At 42.4% G+C, this 22,258-nt stretch overlaps 1 protein-coding gene across 1 annotated transcript in view; it reads right to left on the bottom strand.

Moving 5' to 3' along the window:
* The window catches only part of grin2cb (glutamate receptor, ionotropic, N-methyl D-aspartate 2Cb), a 60,408-nt gene that overhangs the window by 21,532 nt on the left and 16,618 nt on the right, over positions 1-22,258 (bottom strand). Inside the window, exons 3-5 of the mRNA XM_077200517.1 lie at positions 16,188-16,783; positions 13,468-13,582; positions 8,257-8,468 (exon numbers count right to left, since the gene is read on the bottom strand). Coding sequence (XP_077056632.1) covers positions 8,257-8,468; positions 13,468-13,582; positions 16,188-16,783 — 923 coding nt within the window. The remainder of the gene's footprint in view (positions 1-8,256; positions 8,469-13,467; positions 13,583-16,187; positions 16,784-22,258) is intronic.

Here is a 22,258-nt window from a genome sequence, read left to right as displayed (position 1 = left end):
ACCACAAACTCTTTAACGGTAGTGTACTGTATATGTGTATTATCCCAAATTCAAATGTATAAATAAATTATATTTATAATTTATATTTAGATATTAAAACAATTATGTAGAAATAGTGAATTATGTATTGAAATAACAAAAATTATGGAAACATTAACTATTGATTTTGCCACCAGATTAATTCTATAAAACAGCAACATGTGGGACAATATTAAATGCTGAATCTTGTTCTAATGCATGGAAGTGATACATTTGGACAACATTATGTTATAAAAATATATGTTTAAATGTATAGTTCACCCAAAAATGAACATTCTGTCATCATTTACTCAACCTCAAGTTGTTCCAAACCTGTTTGAGTGTCTTCTGTTGAACACAAACAAAGATATTTTGAAGAATGTTGGTTACCAGACAGTTGACAGTAGCCAATTACTTCCATACTATATTTTTTCCTACTATGGAAGTCAATGGCTACTGTCAGCTGTCTGGTAACCAACATTCTTCAAAATATCTTTGTGTGTGTTCAACAGAAGAAATATTAGCTTCAGGGTTTGGGACAACTGGAGGGTGGGTAAATGATGACAAACATTTTTAATTTTGCGTGAACTATCCCTTTAGGGAGAGAATTATGAAATGATTTAACTGTTTGAAACCAATATACAAAGCCAGTGCTAGAGAAAACGTGTATTTGCATAATTGAACTTTTGACTCAAAACCTTTGTGTTTGTGACAACAAACCCCATTCTCCCCGACCATATTTTGGTATATACACATACTTTAAATCCTAAATAATAGTTTTCCCACTTCTATAAATTACTAATTGGCATGTGTAAAACACATTGGTAGACAAGAATTGGGAATCATTGTATAATAAATCCATAAATTAACTCAAACATCAAAAATGCCCATTGTTACCTCAGGTCCAATTAAAAGCAGTTGTCATACTTTTCAGAACTTTCTGAACATGGATGCCAATTAGCATAAAGGTGTGTGATGGGCCCAGAGCAGAACGTCACCATTACAGTTATTGATCATTGTTTCCCCTTCAGCCATCACACGCTTCCCATGGGGTGATTACTCTGCTTTATGATTTATTTACACTCTCTCCCCTCAGCATGGAGCCATAATGAGCCTGTCATCTCCCTCTCTCTCTAGGCATGACACACTCCTCGCATGTGTTACCTCAAAAGCTACACATTTCACTGAATTTGCTTTCCCTTTCGTAGTCACTCCGAGTTACGTCGGATGACGACGAATGGGGGTTTCGCTTAGAACACCTATCAACTTCGAGTATTACAAAACGAGCCAATGGCGATGAAATGCCATGGGTCTGCGGAATTTGCATAGCGTATCTCCGCCCCACCGCATCGGTATAAAGGAGAGACGCCGGCAAAGGCAGATCATGTTTTCGCTTCGGAGCCAAGAGTATTTCTTCACTCCACAGCCATCTCTGACTTCGCTCTACGAGACGAGCTTCTCTCTCCGGTGTTGGTGTGACGGCAATCTGCAGCGAGCTCACAGTGCCTGCTGATCTGTGCAGTGATCTGCCAGTGTGTGTGTGTGTCTCCCTGTGCGCTTAAACATCGCAGAGTTTTTTCTCCTCTCATAAAAGAGCTCGCACGCGGCACGTCTTTTTAAAGACGGCTTGCCCGTGCATTTCTGGTTGCAGCGGACTGGTATCGGACTCTGATGGGCACGAGCGCTGTCTAGTGTGTTTGGGCTTTGATCATGCTTGAACAGCGCTCGTGGATGACTCATGTTCTCTCTGGGAACGTGATCATTGCGTCATATATAGGTCGAGATTCGGTGAACTCGCAAGAGTGAGAGTCCCCTCATCCACCACCCGATCTTCGGCTGGTGGCCAGGGTGACCTGAGGGTGTTGGTCTGGAACAAGGCGCCGACTCTGTGTCCACGCCCCAGCCCCCCCTCTTTAATGACGGTGCCCGCTAGCGAACTGATGATTCCACGAGTCTACCCTCGGATGGCCCGTGTGTTTTCATTTGAAGCTACAGAGGACGATGCTGTGTCTGTAGCAGCATCAATAGGTGGGCTTGATTCTTCTGGAAATGACGACTCGTCACAGCTGCCACCCTCTGGTGTGCATACGGCTGTGCCTGAGTCTGATCCGGAGATGACGGCCATGCTTTCCCGGGACGATTGGTTTTGGGTAAGGCCGCCGATGCGTCCACGGCAAACCCCAATATCTTTCCTCCCGGACGTGCATGATGAGATCACGGGTCCTCTCGTCGGTCTCATCCGCCTTTCCTCCCCTCAGGGGCCGCTGCCCATGGGTACACTGGGGTCCCCCCGGTTGAACGCTCTGTTGCCATGCTACTATGTCCTCTGAGTGCTTCCCAGCGCAATCCTAGGCACCCGTCCAAAGCCTGTAGTTCTTTTCGTCTACACTAATCTGTGGCGAAATCCTATAGTGCCACAGTACAGCCAGCTGCCTCACTGCATCCCATGACCGTTCTGCTGGTCTACCTGACCCAGATACTCATGGACATGCAGGAGGGCGGGACTGACCCGAGGCTCTTTAGTGAGCTGCGGGCCGCCACTGTCCTTGCTCCCTGATCGACGAAAGTGGCCGTATGTTCACCAGTCTGGGGCTGACTGGTCTGATGTGAATGATGTCGGGCGGACCCGTCTGCTCGACACCCCCATCTCCCAGGTCGGCTTCTTCGGCGGTGCGGTTGAGTGCTTCTGCCCAACAGTTCTCAACTGCCTGTGAGCAGACTGAGGTTATTCTGCCCGACGGCCCCGCCGTCCGTTCAGATCCCTCAGTCTGCCCACCGCCGAAGGCTCCCTCCCACGGTTCCAACCCCGGCCGTTCACCCGGGCCTGGCTCTGGAAGACCGTAGCGGGGATGCCACAGCCCTCTCCAGCCCCGCCCCCCGCTAAACGCCGGTTAAGCGGCACTTTTGAGATGGGCTGCTCAGAGATGAGACTCAGTTCTTTCCAGGAGCTGGTAGCAGGGCCACTCCTTTCCCCGGTGGAGGGCTGGGGAAGAATCCTTATTCAGAAAGAACTGATTCTCTCGTCTCTGAGCATACAGAGTTCTCGGACGACACAGAGCGCCGCCAACAAGCCGTGCTCTCCTCGTCCATTTCTGTCCCAGAGGCGGTTGACACGGTGTGCTGTCGACGGACCGCTTCGCCCCTGTCCCCCTCTGTCGCCAGACCCCTGACAAAGCAGGCCCCTGTGGAACGCTGGTCCTTCCCTGGCCTCCTCTGTCAGGGTGCGGTTATGACCTTGCCCCCACACCGGGCCGCTATGCCGTCCACGTCTGGGCCGGTCATTCCGCTCCGCTGCACCACCGGGGGGACGTCTGTGGTTCTTGACGCCGCTGGCACAGTTGGGAGCCTGCCTAGAGCTTCCCTATCTGTTCCGCTGGGTCGTGCGAACCATCGGCTCGGCTATGCGATTCAGTAAGCACGGTCTCCTCCCCGCTTCAGGGGAGTCCGCTCCACTTTGGTCGGTGGCTATGCCCCTATCATGAGAGCAGAGGTTGCTACCCTACTGGCGAAGGGTGCGATTGAGACTGTCCCTCCAGCCGAAATGAGGTCTGGGTTTACAGCCCCTACCTCATTGTCCCGGAGAAGTCTGGTGGGTTACGGCCAATCCTGGACCTTCGCATCTGAACTCCCTTCACTTCGCTCCCTTCACAGGCTGCCGTTCAAGATGCTCCTGGCCAAACGCAATTCTGGATGTGTGCGGCCACAGGATTGGTTTGCAGCGATCGATCTGAAGGACGCATACTTTTATGTCTCCGTTCTCCTTCGACTCAGACCATACCTACGGTTTGCTGTCAGGGCACGCGCATATCAGTACGCTGTTCTCCCATTCGGGCTAGCCCTGTCTCCTCGCGCCTTCACAAAGGTTCTTGAGGCAGCCCTTGTTCCTCCATGGGAACACGGGGTTCGCATCCTGAACTATCTCGGTGACTGGCTGTCTTAAGCTCACTCCTGAGACCAGGTTTGCGAATACACGTGCTCCGGAACCCAGTGCTCCGGCACCTAGCTCGTCTGGGCCTTCGGGTCAACTGGGAAAGGAGTAAACTTTGCCCCGTGCAGAGGAGCTTTTTTCTCGGTATGGACTTGGTCGCCTTCTCCACTCAGCCATTGCTGACTTGCCTGAGACTATCAAGCGCAAGATTGCGGTTCCACTGAAGCCTGGGGCATATGGCATCTGCAGCCGCGGTACGCCGCTCAGATTGCTTCTCATGAGACCGCTTCAGCTTTGGCTTTGCGACCGAGTCCCGAGGTGGGCATGGCAACACGGCACCCTCCGAGTACCAGTTACTCCGACCTGCCGTCAGTCCTCACTCCGTGGTCGAACCTCAGCTTTCTACGGGCCCGAGCTTCCCCGGCATGCTGTTCTCTCAACAGATGCCTCCACGGGCTGGGGCGCCATGCGCAATGGACATGCTGTCAGAGCAGTATGGCATGTCTATTGCCTCGAGTTGCTGGCAGCACGCCTTGCACTGCACCGCTTCCGGGCGTTGTTTTGGGGTCAACACGTACTAGTCCGATCAGACAATACCGCCACAGTAGCGTACATCAACCCTCAGGGTTGCCGTATGTCGCAACTCGCACGCCACCTCCTCTTACGGAGTCAGAAGCACCTGAGGTCCCTTCGTGCTATCTACATTCCGGGAGATCGGAACTTTGCAGCCAACGAGCTGTCACGGTTTTGGCCCATCTCCGTCGAATGGCGACTCCATCCCCAGTCGGTCCAGCTGGTTTGGGACCAGTTCGGGGACGCACAGATAGACCTGTTTGCCTCCCACGACTCATCCCATTGCGCCCTGTATTACTCCCTGTCCGAGGGAACCCTCGGCACGGATGCACTGGCGCACAGCTGGCCGCGGGGCCTACGCAAATTTGCGTTTCCCCCAGTGAGCCTTCTCGCACGGACATTGTACATGATCAAGGAGGACGAGGAGCAGGTCATTCTGGTTGCGCCGTACTGGCCCACCTGGACCTGGTTCTCCGAACTGATACTCCTCGCGACAGCACCTCCTTGGCCAAATCCTCTGAGGAATGATCTCCTTTCTCAGAGACGGGGCACCCTCTGGCACCCTCGACCCGATCTTGGAGGCTCCACGTGTGGCTCCTGGACGGGACGAGGCAGGTTTGAGTACCCTGCCACCAGCGGTGGCGGCTACCATCACTTCCGCTAGAGTATCGTCCACGAGACATGTCTATGCGTTGAAGTGGAACCTCTTCGTCAACTGGTGCTCTTCTCGCCGAGAAGACCCCAGGAGATGCTCGATCAGTGTCGTGCTTTCCTTCCTGCAAGATGGGCTGGGGCGAAGGCTGTCTCCCTCCACCCTGAAGGTGTATGTGGCCGCTATCGCCGCATATCACTAAGCAGTTGAAGGTAAGTCTCTGGGGAAGCACGACCAGATCGTCAGGTTCCTGAGAGGAGCAAGGAGATTGAATTCTCCTCGCCCTCCTCTCGTTCCCTCTTGGGACCTCTAAGTGGTGTTAAATGCCTTGCAGAGGGCTCCCTTTGAGCCTCTGCAATCAGTTGAGCTTAAGTTCCTGTCTATGAAGACAGCGCTCCTGGTTGCATTGGCCTCCATCAAGAGGGTAGGGGACCTGCACGCATTCTCCGTTGACGAAGCGTGCCTGGAATTCGGGCCCGGTCACTCTCACGTGATTTTGAGACCCCGGCCTGGATATGTGCCCAAGGTTCCCACCACTCCCTTCCGGGACCAGGTGGTGAACCTGCAAGCACTGCCCCTGGAGGAGGCAGACCCAGCCTTGGCACTGCTCTGTCCAGTACGCGCTCTCCGTGCTTACGTAGACAGGACGCAGTGTTTCAGGACCTCAGACCAGCTCTTTGTCTGTTTTGGTGGGAGACTGAAGGGAAAGGCTCTCTCAAAGCAGAGGTTGTCCCACTGGATAGTGGACGCCATTGCTTTGGCTTACCAACAGCAAGGCCGACCGTCCCCCCTTGCTGTGACAGCCCACTCCACCCGGAGTGTGGCTTCCTCTTGGGCTCTAGCGCATGGCGCCTCGCTAACAGACATCTGTAGAGCTGCAGGCTGGGCGACACCCAACACATTCGCCAGATTTTATAATCTCCGAGTGGAGCCTGTGTCCTCTCATGTACTCGCTTCAGTCAGCTAGTACTGGACCCGCTCAGGTGTCTTCGCTTGCTCGCCATTCCACTCCACGGACTGGATACGTGCGATATTCCTCAGGTGAGCTTTCCTCTCTGAAGCCCTGAGTTCCTCCAGCACTGTTGACGCTGGTGTCAGTGTCTATTGCCTGTGCGTCGGCTAGGTGCCTCCATGTGCATGGTTCCTCCCCTGAGTAACCCCCACATGTGTATTTCCACTGTAAGCCTCCTTGAGCATGTGTCTTTCCCTCGGCAAGCCACCTTGCCACTCCTGGAGTTGAAAGTTGCCACCCCTCGGGCTGGTCACTCCAGCGTTCCTCCATATGAAGCCCTCCGGTCATATGTGTGTTCTTAAGTCCTCCCTACGGGTAGGCATGCTGCGGCATATTTCCTCTGAGATATGCTTCCCAGTGTACCTTGGTATTCCTGTGTTAAGTAGGACTCCTTCGTCCGTGCCAGTATCACGACAGGGGGATCAGACTTTCGCAGGGCACTGGAAGACAGCTGTGAAGGTGGCGTGATTTCACAGGGACCCCCATTCGTCCTCATCCGACGTAACTCGGAGTGACTACGAAAGGGAACGTCTCGGTTACGTATGTAACGTCGCCCTGCCACTTCCGCTCTACCGCTGGGTAGACGCCTGAGTTCAGTCTCGGCTCCTCAGCGAAGACATGATCTGCCTTTGCCGGCGTCTCTCCTTTATACCCACGCGGTAGGGCGGAGATACGCTTTGCAAATTCCGCAGACCCATGGCATTTCATCGCCATTGGCTCGTTTTGTAATCCTCGAAGTTGATAGGTGTTCTAAGCGAAATCCCCACTCGTCGTCATCCGACGTAACGTCTCCGTTCCCTACTCAGGGAACGAGGGTTACATACGTAACTGAGACGTTCATTTACCTGGAGGAACCAACTTTTGGAATTACACTATTTTATTGTTCATGTCTAGGAATTTCATCTACAGAGGAAAGCAAATTACAGTGATCAAGGAGTCACAGATTTTAAATAGCAAGTTTATGCCTAGGGCAAGGAGGGTTGAGGGATTAATTGCTGGAATGATCAAAACAATTCCTAATAATAGGTCTCGGGTCTTCAGTCCAATGAGCTTCTGTTTAAATCAGCCCTCTGGTAAATCAAGATAAGAATTGGTGGCATTCAATGAGAGCACTAAAATTTAGTAGCCGAGTTTGGGAGCCTCCAAGGTGCTTAAGTTGTGTCTCATTTCCATTTTTAGAAAGACAAAAAAAATAATACTAGTAAGTCAGTGCTTTTATAACAGTCTTTTGCTATAAGGTGATGTTCTCATAAAAGAGTTAGAGTACATAGGAACTAAACAGGACTAAGATTCTGAAGATTCTTGCACAGAAGAAAGTAAGCCATACAAACAATGTTTTTTCTATCCCTTAAAAATAAATAATACTTCAGCAGGGTTCAGTAATTAGCCGCATCTTAAACTCTCTACAAGCTTGCAGATGCAACATCCCAATAAAGTGTGTAATAGGCTTGCTGGACTGTAACAAGTTGCATATGCTAAGTGACTCTCGTGGCATATTGCTAAATGGGGATGTTTGCCAGTTTTGTGTAGGCATTATTAGACTTTTCTTTTTAATTAGCAGTCTGGGTTTTATTTTTTTTTAACCATGCTATCTAATATCAGAAAAAAAGGGCAAATATTATATAAAACAGTGGTACATACTGTAGGCAGAATGCAGTGAATATTGTCTTAATATTATATGTTAGAAGTTTCCACCTAAAGTTGAGTAAAACTCTTTCTCGGTTTCAAATGTTCTTGTTTGTGTTTGTATAATGACTCATTCTAGAAAGTGAAAAGGTTGCTGCTGCTTATTTTATAATTATTAATGGGTACCTATTATCCCTGTACTAGGAACAATCCATCCAGAGGACACTCTTTATTGCTCCCTTTAATAAGAAACAATTCATTTTAAAGATCAATGTAATCAAATAGTACATTTGCAATGTGCAGCAGAGAGAGGATGATGTAATGTGGAGACTGTGCTCTTTATGAAATTTTCTAGATATTGGTCTCATAAACAACCTCATTTGATGAATATCTTCATAAACAACAGCCACAGATGTTGACCTTTTGAAGTCACATTCACAGGTGTACCTTTCAGTCCGATTGGACTGCCGACGGCACGGCACAGTATTGCGTACACAAGTGCCCGTGGCAGGATCAACACTCTCCACGACGACGAAAGGCCTCTCCTCCAGCGTGGCCACGGTCAGGTGGCGGTTGTCAGATACGGGCTCCAGGAAGCTGCCATAACGGGGCCATACAGGGTAACGCATCTGCAGAATCCCTCCCTCGTAGTTTCCTACCTGTGGAGGGTTTCAGAAGAGTTTTAAATGTGGATTAAACCTTACGAATTGCAAACAAACCAAAGGTTAAAAACATACACAGATAGACATTTCTTCATTGACTTCTACTGTTTTAATACTAATAATATTTTCTATGCCTTAATCCTGAAGCTATCCCTCACATAAATCCTTTTGCATTTTTAGATTTTCATTAACCATACAACCTGACATATTACATAACTGTCAGAAAAGCTTAAATATATATATATATATATATATATATATATAGTTGAGTATCATATTTGATGCATTTGGCATTTTTGGTATGATATAGGATAATAAAGAGCTCATACTTGATGAGAAAAAAAAACACCTACATTTTATTCAGAGGCCCAAACTGAGCAAAAATATTGCAGTTGCTGATATTCATATGGCCAAAATGTAGGAAAAAGTATTAATCTTCAAATATTACTAACAATATAAAATATATTCTTACATTTAGTTTAAAAAAAAAACAGAAACGATTTCACAGCGAAAAGACAAAAAACCCCCCCAAAAAAACCAATACATCAGACGAAAGGCATGTAGTAGATTGTCCGCATACATGGTATAAGACAATTTTTGTAATTTCTGGGATAATTTTATCCATGTAGGGGATTCCATCACCTTGTATCCTTTTCTTTGGATAGGCAAAACCACTCAAGCTAACATTCGACAGAGGTGATAAAGCAAAATGTTCCAAAGTGCAATTCATGGTGTCTTCCTCACGGGTATGTTGTATTTATCATTCGCTGTTCAATACAATGCATTATTCGTTTGTCACATCATCAGCGTGATGTATAATCAAATAAATATCCCACAGCTTTCTAATGTTATTCTCTTTTATTGCTCTTATTTTTTTTGGTTTTTCCTCTGAACTTAAAATGAATTTGTAATAATGGTTAGAATTTATACTACTCCAGTAATGAAGGTGTTGCACAAAGCCGTAAATCTCCCAGGGCTCAGAGGCTCATGGGGAATCTTTACAGAGCTGTTTGTAGACTGTGGAAAAGCCCTATTATCCAGAGAGAGCTCAACCCACTGGTCCAGCTCTGCTTAAAAGAGACTATGGAGAGTCTGACTCAGGGCCGCCTCTACTAAAATTTCCCAAGAATCAATGCGTCACACCCAGATACAAAGGGGGGAGAAGTACGGACCTGCTGTCCGTCTCTGTGACCCTGTTTTAAAGTTACATGAGAGAAGAACATACACTTCTCTATCTAAAAGCTGCAATCCATTAGCTGGGGTTGTTACCTGACAGCTTCTTGAATGTGTGGCCCCTGCTACAGATTTTGAGCAAACAGACATTTTTTGCAACATATTTTTTAAAGAAAAATGTAAAAGAGCTAAAGAAGGATGCACTGTTGCATATCCTTTTAAGGCAAAAGACAGGAAAGCTCAAGAAAGTGTTGCCACTAATTGTGCAGCAGCTGTTTGACAGCCTTTTCCAAATGCAGTCGAGGCTTTTTAGCTTGGGAATTGTAATCCATGTTTGGTTATGGTATTAGCTGTGAGGGGAAGTGAGCGTGATAAGCCTTGGCAACAGGGATTTATTGAAGAATCATTCATAAACTTCAGCAGAACAAATAGATTCAATCTCTAGACTCCAGGTGTGGATAACATGACAGCCTGGTGGCACATCACATCTGATCATTAGCAATGACGACAAGAGCTCTAAAGAACATTTTTATTTGCACATTAAATGAGGGCTGCGTCGTGGAAACTCTTCTTTATGTGTAAAGAATGAATCCAGACAAAGCCCAGCAGTTATTTCTGTCTATACCTGTTTTAGAGAGCACTTTCAGACCAGCAACTGAAATAGGCTGTGTAGTGAAAGTGAGAGGTATAGTAATTCAGAAGACTATAATGGCTGTAATAACAGGGTATTCTATTCTCGTTCTGAGGCGCAAACCAGATTTCGGTCGGAGTAGATATCTGTTATTTGGAATAGCTTATTTCGTTTTACAGCTGCCTAGCATATCTGGGATTCTTCAGCTGAGATTTTCAAAAGCCAAAGTCTGTCCCAACCACTGATCTACTGTATATACAGATCTGTGGTCTAAAACTTAACCAAATCATCATGTACTTTAACTACAACAGCATTTTGTTTATTGCAGTTCACAAACCGAAAATGAGTTCCAGGTCTGTTCTGAAAGGGTTGTGGACAGCAGGGGAAAAAACAACAACATTAAATGCACATATAAAATGCAACTAGCCATATATTTGTGGATAGTTAAGGCAGTAAAATAATGAGAAGAAACTCCAATACTCCCCATATACTTAGTTCTGTTAAGACAAATGTTGATATGTTTGGGTTTGGCGGAATAGATGTGCTACGCTGATGCTGCTGTTATTGCTGCTGCTGTTGGTTATTGTACAGGATTTGCTACTGCACGACACGCTGCTGTGAGCATGTATTGCTGTACAATATAGCGTACATGAATTACCCGTAGCAGATCTATACAGGTGGAGCTCTGCAACTGCAAGACAAAATGCTGACCAGTATTTGAAGTTTGAGCAGTGAGCTCATTGGCTACTGATACAGCAGGAACCAATCAGCTGTGACCTATAGAGATGATGTGATTGCAAGCAGATTGAGTTAAGGACAGAACTTTGTATCTGTAGGCAGAGTGTTCTAGCAAACTCTATATTTGACAGAAGCTAAACAAATTAGACGGATTTCTCAGTGGATGCCATTGTTTTTGTTTACTTTTTACTTTTGTGTTTTACGTTTCATACTGTTTCAGGACGCCACTTGATGTCCAATGCAAAATATCTGGATTCTGAAGCATTTCCTTCAAAATCTCACAATAGCACAGGTGCACAAGGATGTTTTTTTCGAAAGCGGTGTTTTTCTCGAAAGGATCTGTGTCATTAGGGTTTTGTCTGTCTTGGAGATACTATCATGGTACCAGCAGAGAAAAACAGTCTCTGTGCTGTCAGTACGCCTGTACTTTAAAAAAGGGAAGCAATGATTCTCGCTAATGACTTCAGCACACAACACGAGCAGGGTGTGCACAGCATGGGAAAGTGAGGTGGTGCAGAGAGTGTCAATGGGAGCATGAGAGGGGCTACAGAGCAAGGTGGCCAGATATAGATAAACTGTTATGTCACACAGAGGGGGGTCAGGTGTGCCATGAAGGCCAGAGGCGAGAGTTTAAACTAAAGACTGAATTTAAAAGAAAAATCGATCAAAACTTTTAAAAAATAACACAAGCTCTTTGCGGCTCTTTTACACGTACATCTACTTGTCATGTACGTGAACGAATTACTCCCACTAATTGTGCAGTTTATTTGCACACACTGTCTGCATTGTGTTAGTGCTTAATTTACTAAAGGAATTATGCAAATCAGCAAACGCACCTGCAAAAACATTATTTGCATGTCAAGCTAAATAGAGCAGACTTGCAAAAGCTAGCATACATTGCTGGAACGGCACGGGTTCAGACACTTGATTCAGCTATTTAAGTGTGCAAGTGCACGTCGACAGTGTGGCTGGATAAGTGCCCAATTATAATGGTTTTCTCCATCATTTGATTATCATTTGATGAATTACTGCTGTCATGATCAATTAAAAATGTACTCAAACATCTCTTTTAAATTAAATTCCCACACATGACTGTTAACAGCACAATGCTAGTTCTGCCTGGCAAAAAGCAATTATTTTTGTGAATAAGGCACAATGTATGAGGCTAATTTACATAGAAAGGAGGCTTGTTTGAGCTAAAAAGAGTGAGTTAACTAATTTAAATATTTATTTTTAATTGCAGCACATTTAGCATCTGGATTGTTGAAATAACACAAACAATTCGCAATTCCAGCCCCTGAAATTTACAGAAAACATTTACACCCTACTTTCAAAACAAGGTTACAAAAGCTCCTTCAATTTACAGTAGTTGTCATCTACTAGCCATCAACAGGACTGAGAATCTGAGCACGGTTTTTTTCTTTTTCTATAGATGACAACACACATCCACTAATATCCGTATCCTCTAATCCACCGAGAGGAGGGCGTGATGACCGGATGTAAATTTGGATGTCATTTTGATCTCTGTTTATTCCTCTAATCTCTTTTTTGTAGTCAGGTGGTGTTCACACATTGCCAGGCGGCCTACACATGTCCCTATCACAGAGGCCAAAGTGCTGGAGGGCTGGCCATGTGAGGAAGAAAGGGCTGTTTCAGAAAGCCAAGTGTAATTGCATCATGACCTGGTGTGGACGGTAATAAATGTCCAGCGTTGGAGGAGCCTATGAGGCAGGATTTTCTGATTCTTTATGTATTAATTTGAAAATCTCTGATTAATAAAAGCTAAAAAGGCAAATATATTAAAATGGTTCAACCTATCAGTGAAATAGCTGCCGATATCTTATAATAAAAAGGGAAAAATTTAATAAAATTATACATAATAAGTATTATAATGTATAAAATTATAACTATATTAGACTATATATTTAATAAAGACTATATCTTCTGTGATACTCTTATTCTGCATGTTTATTTGACAGGGAATACACTACTGTTCAAAGTTTTGGGTTCAGTAAGATGTTTTGTTTTGTTTTGGAAAGAAGTCTCTTATGCTCACCAAGGCTGCATTTATTTGATTAAAAATACAGAAATCATTATAACTCTGTTCTCTTGTTGTTCAATAAACATTTCTTCTAATTATCAATGTTGAAAACATTATGCATTCCAAAAAACCAGTTGTGTATTCCCTGGCATCTTGGCATCTACCACCCAGTGTCACTACAGTGCAATGTAGTCACTCGAAATTATTTATTATTATTTATTCAATCTTTATATTATCTGTAGTGTTGTTACTCTAATGGGTGTTCCAGAAATAGACAGATATGACTTCCGAACACTTACTTCTATAAGGAATAGATAAAACACTTAAGGAAACTGTATCACCAGATCTGTGTATGATCCATATTCCTGCTTTGTGTAAACATTATTATTGTTCCATCTAATCATAAGACTAACCTTGTCCCAGTGTCTCTCTCGATCCAAAGCTATGATCACCATGGAGGGATTAGTGAGATAGCCATCAGCGTTGAAGGAGAGGTCCTTATGCTCCCATGACACATTTAGCATATGCCTGTAGAACAAATTAGTAGCTTTAAATTAGTAAACCAAAAAAAAAGTCGTTTTGAATTTTAAGTGATTGTACAATTGCTTGGATTTGATCAATCTGAAATCAGACAGAAGACTATTAGGCAGAAAGGAGGACATTTCAAATACAAGCCTATAATATTTTTTCCCCACCAAGTCAAATGAATATAAATCAGAGCGTACAGACACTAATACATTTACAGTATTCATTCTCTCTCTTTTAATCCTCTTTGTCTCATAGTCCTGAACATTTTTACTAAACGAATTTTCCACTTATAGAGCCAGATACTGGTGGAGCAGAACGTGAGGCAGGATTTAACACTGTCGTTCAATTTTAATGATAAAAAGTGCAGTAGCAGTTATCATTATTCAGACATCATTTCAATAATGGCTAAAATCATGACATGACTTGTTTTTGACATGATTTTTATACAATGGCAGTGCAAAGTTCACCTGAAAAATGACACAAAAAATCCCAAACAAACCATAAAAGTAGCCTACACAACAATGCATGACAAACAGATGGAAATTTAAGATTATTCACCAATAATCTTTCTTTCCTGTGAGCTATTAATTTGACAACTACTGAGATTTGATCATTGAGTCACTGAGTTGAACTCTTCTTGAGTTAACTTACTTTTATTGCCCTTTTTTCGTTGTCGGTTTTTGTTGTGTATTGAAAAGGACCATGTGAAAAAGATACATGAAATAACATGAGGGTAAGCAAATATGTAATTTTCATTCCTTCCTCTACCCATCTTACAATGTCAACCCAGACCATCCTACTATTATAACGTCCCCCCCATAGAGAATACATTCCTTTATGCCGCCTGATGAATCCTTTGATACTGCCCAACTAGTCACACGTCTGAAAAGCCAGTTCTTTAAAGATTTATAAACTGTCTTCCGACAGACGTTTCTTTTTATGCCAGAGAAACGGGTAGACACCTGAACAGCATCGAAGCCTGGGAACATTCCGGATGGAGAACCCAGTCACTCATGTGTCTCTGATACGCTTGATCACAGAAAGCTCGGAGAGGCAATTGGAACACTATTTAATGAGGACGGTGACTCCCAGGTGAATGGCAGATTTAACAAGGAAATCTGGAGAATCTCCCAGTCTCATTACAAGGGAGAAAGACCACAAAAAAAAGTGCAAAAATGCAATGTTTTGTCTGGAAAGCTGTTTATGATGAAATCTCCAGTGGCCAACTAAGCTGTGAGAATTTCAATTGTCAGGACTTTGAGTATTTGTAAATTTGCCACCCACACTTTCCTGTTGAATTTGATGTGATCAACATTTTTGACAAGAAATAGGGCAATGCTGGCAACGGGTTGTCTATGATATAGTTTTTCTCTTTTTTTTAAGACATGATATTGAGATATTAATATAAAGGTCCAAAAAAGAATACACTTTCTTCATGACTGTTTCTTAACACAATTAAGTACAAAGTGCCCTTTGTAATAATTTCAAATTAAAAGTTTTACTTTAAAGTACATTTTAAATCGTTATGTTTTAATAATCTTTTCTCATGCTTTAAAGAAGTGCACATGTACTTGATAATAATTTGAACAGTAGTTTGTTATTCGATATTGCATTTAAAGTTAATACTGTACATTTTAAATGTCAACTTAAACTTCATTATTAGAAATGTGTAACTACAAGTATATTTAAATACATTTATATATTTAAATATATTTAAACTTTAAATGACATTAACATATATTTTAGTTTATCATAAATGCTTGTCAGTACATTTACTGCTCGGCAGAACAGTTTAACCATATTTCAAAAGTAATTATGAAATCACATATAAAGATATACTTAAGTCCTACCTAAGTGGGTCAAAAAAGCACTCTAAAGTTCAGCTAACATACCAATTTAATGTAAATTTACATATTTTTTTAATTGCAAATAACATTCAATTCAGAGTCCGAAAACTTTACATTCTGTTCACACTCAACATTCTTTTAAAGGGGTCATCGGATGCCCATTTTCCACAAGTTGGTATGATTCTTTAGGGTGTTCATGTAAGGTTTGTATAACATACTTTGGTTTAAATTCCTCAATGGTTGTGTAAAACAACACCCTTTTTACCTCCTCAAAAACAGCTTTGTTAATAGTGACCTGTTTCAGTGCATGTCTCTTTAAATGATAATCAGCAACTCCTCACCCCACCCCTCTCTTTCATGGTTGGTGTCGAATGGCTGAGGGCAGAACTATGCTAATACAGGACAGTCCGTCAGTGGTCGTGGGCGGAGCATGACATCATAGTGCTCAGAAAATCCAAATGGCCCGATTATTGAGAGTGTTTAGACTTTTTGAGGATTAAAAAAAGGAGTGAATGGTTTTTTTTCATTGTATGGTGGTTGTGTCCACACACTGCAAAGACATTTATATGCAAACACTATATAAAAGTGAATTTTGCATCCGATGACCCCTTTAAAGTGTACTAATTGTGTACTATGTGCTCTTTTTAAAAGTATGCTAAAGTGTACTTATTTTTCACAAGGGAAGACATCCTTTTAACAATCTAAAGATGCTTTTCGAAAATACCTTCACTAAACTTGGCAGTCTGAAAAAGTCTTACCTGAAGAGAGAATTGTTGGCATTCAATTTGGCAGGACTATTGCAGTCACTGTGACCCTCAGGAATGAATCCTTTGTGCTTGTGGAAACTGTACACCCCTTTTACAATGACTGCCACTCCTTCCCGAACCCTCTGGCGCAGTGTTTTCCTCCAGCGGTCTGTGATAATACTGATGACGCCCACTGGGAAACTGTCAGGAGGGGACGCTTCAGGGTTCCCCACAGCCAGACTGGGGATGACCCAGATGTATCCAGGCCCCAGAAGCCCCACATCAGAGGCCATCGTGAACAAGTACTGCGCTTCCTCGTGGGAACAGTACACTAGATATACCTGCGAGTCCACCTGCTGTAGTACTCTACGTGTTCGGATGTCATTCGCACCCACGGACATCTCGAAGCTCAGTACATCCTGCAGCTCCCACAAGAAGTAGCTTGTGTCTGTGAATGAGCGAATGTAGTCCACGAAGGTCTCGTAGCCGGGATACAAACTGGTGATCACCACAAAGTTACCCCAGTTGTACTCCTCCATCACTTTGAACATTGCATTTATTTGCTGCTCTATAGAAGATCCCATCTGGAGAAAGGTAGAGCCTTCAGCCTGCAGAATCAAGACAGAAGATAAAGGAACTACAATCATTTGAGTGGGTACCATCAAATTATTACTTAAGGACACCAAGACGTTTTAAAAGATATATGCAACCATTCCAAGGAATGGACCTACCAAAATAACCAAACCTGAAGACATGTTACAATTAACATGCTAATAACTGAGGTAAAATTGTAAAACTATGCATTCATTGACCCTCAACACTGGCACACCACAGGGAATCACATTGAGCCCTGTGCTGTATTCCTTGTTTACACATGATTGCGTGGCCGTTCACCGCTCCAATACCATTATTAAGTTTGCTGACGATACCACCATTGTGGGTCTGATCACCAACGATGACGAGGCAGCCTACAGAGAAGAGGTGAGGCTTTTGGTACAACGGTGCCAGAACAACAACCTTTCTCTCAATGTCAGTAAAACTAAGATGCTGTTGATCTACTTTAGGAAGCAGAATAAGGTACACGCACCCATTTATTTCAGAGGGGACAAAGTAGAGAGAGTCAACAGCATTCGATTCTTAGGGGTCACCCTCACTTCTAAACTCACATGGACTGAGTACACAGCATCCATCATTAAAAAGGCTCATCAATGCCTTTATTTCCTTAGGCGTCTGAAGAAAGCTTTTTTCACTTTTCTGTCCTTACAGGGTGTATTGCATCTAGATATGGCAGCTGCTCCACACAGGAAAGGAAAGCCAACAAAGGGTTACTAAAAAGGCTCAGAAAATAATTGCCACACAGCTACCAGCAGTTGAGGGCATCTACATTACACGCTGCCTCAAGAAGACAAAGCACATCATGAACAACTAGTCACCCGCCACAGGCACTTTTCTCTTGTCTGCCTTCTGGCAAATAGCTCAGGACTATTCAAACATGCACTACAAGATTCAGGAATAGTTTCTACCTGAATGCCATAAGACTGGTCAACACACACTTAAGCCCAATTTATACCTGTGCGTCGAACTTACGCCGTAGCTACGTCGTAGGCTGTGCGTAGCGCGCGTACCCTTCGGCGTACCTTGACGTGCACCTCTCCAAAAATTGAACAACGCGTCAATTCTACGCGGACGCAAGCGCTGTGATTGGTCTGGTAGAACCCCTCCCTCGTGTTTCACATGCTCCCTCTGCATATGTAATTGCACGTCAACGTGGACAACGACGCAGAAGTATAAATGAAAACCAACGCGTAGTGTATGGCGTAGAGGCTCCGGCGTAGGTCCGACGCAGAAGTATAAATCAGCATTATTGTTTAACACTTATGTAAGTGTTAGGTACACTTCATAATGTCAAAATGTCCCCTTTTCACTTTATTGACTTTGTCATTTATTGTCTTAATTATCTTGTCACTGATTGTCTTATTGCCTAGCAATTATTTTTTAATTTCTGTGTATATGTATATTTTTGTGTTCATGGCAGTGAAGTTTATTGTATTTTGTCTGTCTATTGTCTATGGAGTTGCTTTCGAGTAAGTTTTTCATTGTACTTGGTAACTTGTACACATGGCAATAAATTACTTTGACTTTGCCATTAGCTCAGCTGTTTCCAAAGTGAAACTTTGCAATAACAAGCTACTTTTTCTAACAGTAGGGTTTTTCAAACAAGTGTTTTTCTATTCATATTATACTGCTTTAAGCTTTTAATACATCCTCTGTCATATATATTTAGATTAATTTTGAACTAACTGATTTGATAAGGAATCAGACTTTCAAAAATAGAGAGGACGTTTTAAAGTCAATTTTTAAACTAACTCAGTCAGTTCAAAAAGAAACGATTCACCATTTCAAGTCTCTGCAAGAGCTGTTGAGCCAGACAAACATGGTTGTGATTGCTTTATAAATTAAATATTATATTTAATATACGTTATATATTTTATAAGGTTAATATTTTTAAAACCTCTCAATGTAGTTAGCAACTTTTTGTTAGTTACTTGTAGTGTAACTAACTACTATTTCAAAAGGCTAGCTTAACTACTTTAAATTATGAGCAATTTAAAAGTAGCTACACAAGCTACTGTACACTTTCAAAGTAGCTCCCAAACACTGCATTCGACACTGAAATTGGAATAATGGCTTACTCCCATTATTTTAAATTGTAAAAATATTTCAGAAAATAACTGCGTTTTTCCCCCAGATAAATGGAACATTGGTAAGCAAAAGATACTTTTTTCAAAAAGATTTAAAAAAATTCCAACCTACTCTAAACTTTTAAACTGTAGTCTATGTATGTTTTAAATTGACCAATGAATGAGCTTCTGATGGGAACCATAACTCACGTTGCACTATAATTGTTCTGCATTTCAGTTTTACAGGTTGCACACAAATACAGGAGATCCCTAGTAGCTCAATCATGGTACATGGGACTTTCTCATACCATTGAAATAACATGTATTACTGAGCAACATTAACCTTGAACACGTTCCAAAGTATGAGATACGAGAATTGGATTTAAAACGCAAAGACAATTCACTAGACTATTGATCCTATCTGTACCACAGCCACGAATAGGGACTTGATTTATTGCCTGACTTTCAACCATTATTTCTCTTTCTGTAATCCTATTGAAAAGATTTACACTTGACACCTAATACTCGTTTATCCAAGCAGCTGTTCAATATCATGTCGCTGTGATGTGCTGTTTGAAAAAAAAATTGCAATATTATATTTGCATGTAAAAAAACACTTTGTCAAAATCAAGCCACAGTTGTGCATGTAAAAAACCCGAAATGATCTATTAGTGCTGTTTTAATTTCACTTGCTGTTAGTTAACTTCAAACAAGCAAGCGTCCTAATGCCCTACACTGCCAACCGCATTTCCTTCCACCGCATGAGATGACTCAAAGGTACCGGAGGAGGTGGTGTCCAATTAAGTTCCAAAGTGAGAAAAATGGGTGTGGAGGTCTGGGAGTGTCAGCCGAGAGACATCCTCCCAAGACTCCTCTCTGACTAAGAGCTTTCCCCTTCCCTGACAGACTGATCCGGTGTCCTTCAAATAACTTCTGTGGTTAAAGTAGGCTAGCTCTGGGAAGGATAGAGGGCAGGTGCTTTGGGACTCACCGGTCCTCCTTCTCCACTAGTTTTGCTTTAAAAAGTTATACAATCACCCAGACTCAGCTCTCCTGCGATTATCACTCAAGAGCCTCAGCAAGACCAGTTGGAAGTTATGCCATAGCAGTCAAAACTTACTTTATGTCTGAAAAAACTTGGGATGGGAGAAAAATGGCATTATCCCTCAAGGACTTTCCCTATATGTGCACTTTGGTCATGAACTTAGTCCTATGAGTTTCGATAGGTGCCATGCACCCCCAGCCACTTATTCAGACATTACGTTAAACCAGGCATTCTTAACTCTGGCCCTCAAGCTCCACTTTCCTGCAGAGTTTTGCTCCAACCCTAATCAAACACACCTGAGCATGCTAATCAAGGTCTTTAGGATTTCTAGAAAGCAAAGCCGAATTTAAGGCAAGCCTCCATGTTAAGAAAAAAATTGTTACTTGTTTTTTTAAATAAATGTTAATAGAGAGACTTACACTGAACAAACTGCTTTTGTGGGAAATTAGCTAAGAATTTAATGAATCGACAACCTGTCAGCTAATCTCCAACATGTTTGCCATTCAACATTAATTTAACCAAATGTTTTTTGCTGTTTTATAAGAGAAGTCACAGACAATTTTGTGACAGGTAGAATTCAGTTTACGTAACTTCCCATTAATTTCTATGGTATCCGCAAACAGTGATTGACTGTCGCACAAAATCAAATGATGTAAAGGCTGTAATGTGATTGGGTCTCAAGGCATACGTGATCCAAATTAGCCGTTACGCTTTCTCCAATGGTAGAGCCATGCTATAAAGTTTTAGGCAGATTAGTTTGATAAAGTTTGAAGATAAACTCTGCAGGTAAGTGGAACCCAAGGGCCAGAGTAAATAGCCCCTGTCTTCAAAGGTACTGTATAGTTCACTCAATAATTAAAATGAAGAAATCATTTTCTCACCCTCTTTCTTTCCAAACATGTTTGACTATCTTCCGTGAAACACAGCAGACAATATTCTGAAGAATATCTCAGTATTTTTTTAATCCTTACAATGAAAGTCAATTCTTCAAAGTCAACATTCTTTCAAATATCTTCTATAGTGTTCTGCAGAAGAAAGAACGTCCTACAGGTTTGGAACAAGTAAATGATGACAAAAGTATCCATTTTGGCTGACCTAACCCTTTAAAATATATAATAATATTTAATATTTCCTGGAATTTTAATCGTTAAGTAAATGAATACATTACATTTCAGGCCATGTTCTTTTTCATATACCGTAGGCTTAATCTAATGTCTGGAGCTGGCACCCACTCATCAAAAAGGGAAGCTCCACCCAGATTGCAACATCAAGTGCCAGTGATATTTTAAGCTCACTTTATTTATTTGGAAGGCAGTTGGCCATTGATAGTGTCCGATGCTACTGGGATATCATGAAGAAATCCCATAGCAGATGTTTGTGACCTACAGTCCAATCCCTAAATCTAGACAAAATAATCAGCCACAGCTTATTCAATTGCATGGGATTTATATGTGCAATATACATTGGTTTGTCTTGCTGTAGCATGACCAGATTCAAACAAAGTAGTCCTCCGCCCACCGCCAGCCTATAGAACAGGAATTGTTTAATCGCATCAAATTGATGATATGATATGTACGCATTTCTCAAAGGAGATTAAATGCCTAATTCACAATCTGGAAATGTGGTATGAAATATGGTTCATAGTTTTATGCAAATATTTCTTTGTGGCAATTTCTCTAATTTGATTTATATTTTATATGCTGAACCCTTACTTTGAAGTATATTTCTGAAGTCAGTGTTCTATCCGAAATATTATGACTTTATTACATGAATGAAAATTGGAAATTATAAATATGAAGGATGCAAGTGATTCTTTTCAGGTTTTCACTCAGTGCTCTTTAATAAAAATAGGAACATGGTCATTGGGCTGTTCAAAGGATTTGTTAAAATTATTCCGGTTCTTCATATTACATACTCTATGGTTAAACTCCTGAAAAATTATTCCCTGCCAGGATGCCCCATTTTAATCCAGTTCTTACAAAATTATCTGACAATGGAGACAAACGCATATTTTTGGCTTTCTGTTCCACTTTATACATCTTATAAATCTTATTTTTCTGCAATCCGTGCAAGTCTGAAAGGCATTTGAAAATGACAGCTGGGCAGGAAGGAGTCATCCACTCTATAGCTGATATTGAAGATACTCATCTGTCCCATTAAATCAAGGGCTATTGTGTTTCTCATTTAAAGATATACATCTTTTGCCAGTCTGAATGCGTAATGATTGTTTTACTGTCTTAAAAGTTTACTTTTTTCTTTTGTGGATTTCAGATATCAGATGCTGCAAAATCCACACAGCGTGCACTAATAGAAAAAAAGCGGCACAACTGCACATGCCTTTAGTAATGCTTGTTCAA

The sequence above is a fragment of the Siphateles boraxobius genome, unplaced genomic scaffold, assembly GCF_051911475.1.
Source record: "Siphateles boraxobius isolate OS27281-9 unplaced genomic scaffold, OSU_SipBor_1 46, whole genome shotgun sequence".
Taxonomy (NCBI): domain Eukaryota; kingdom Metazoa; phylum Chordata; class Actinopteri; order Cypriniformes; family Leuciscidae; genus Siphateles; species Siphateles boraxobius.
The sequence above is the reverse complement of the archived record's forward strand: the minus strand, read 5'-3'. Positions and strand labels throughout refer to the sequence as shown.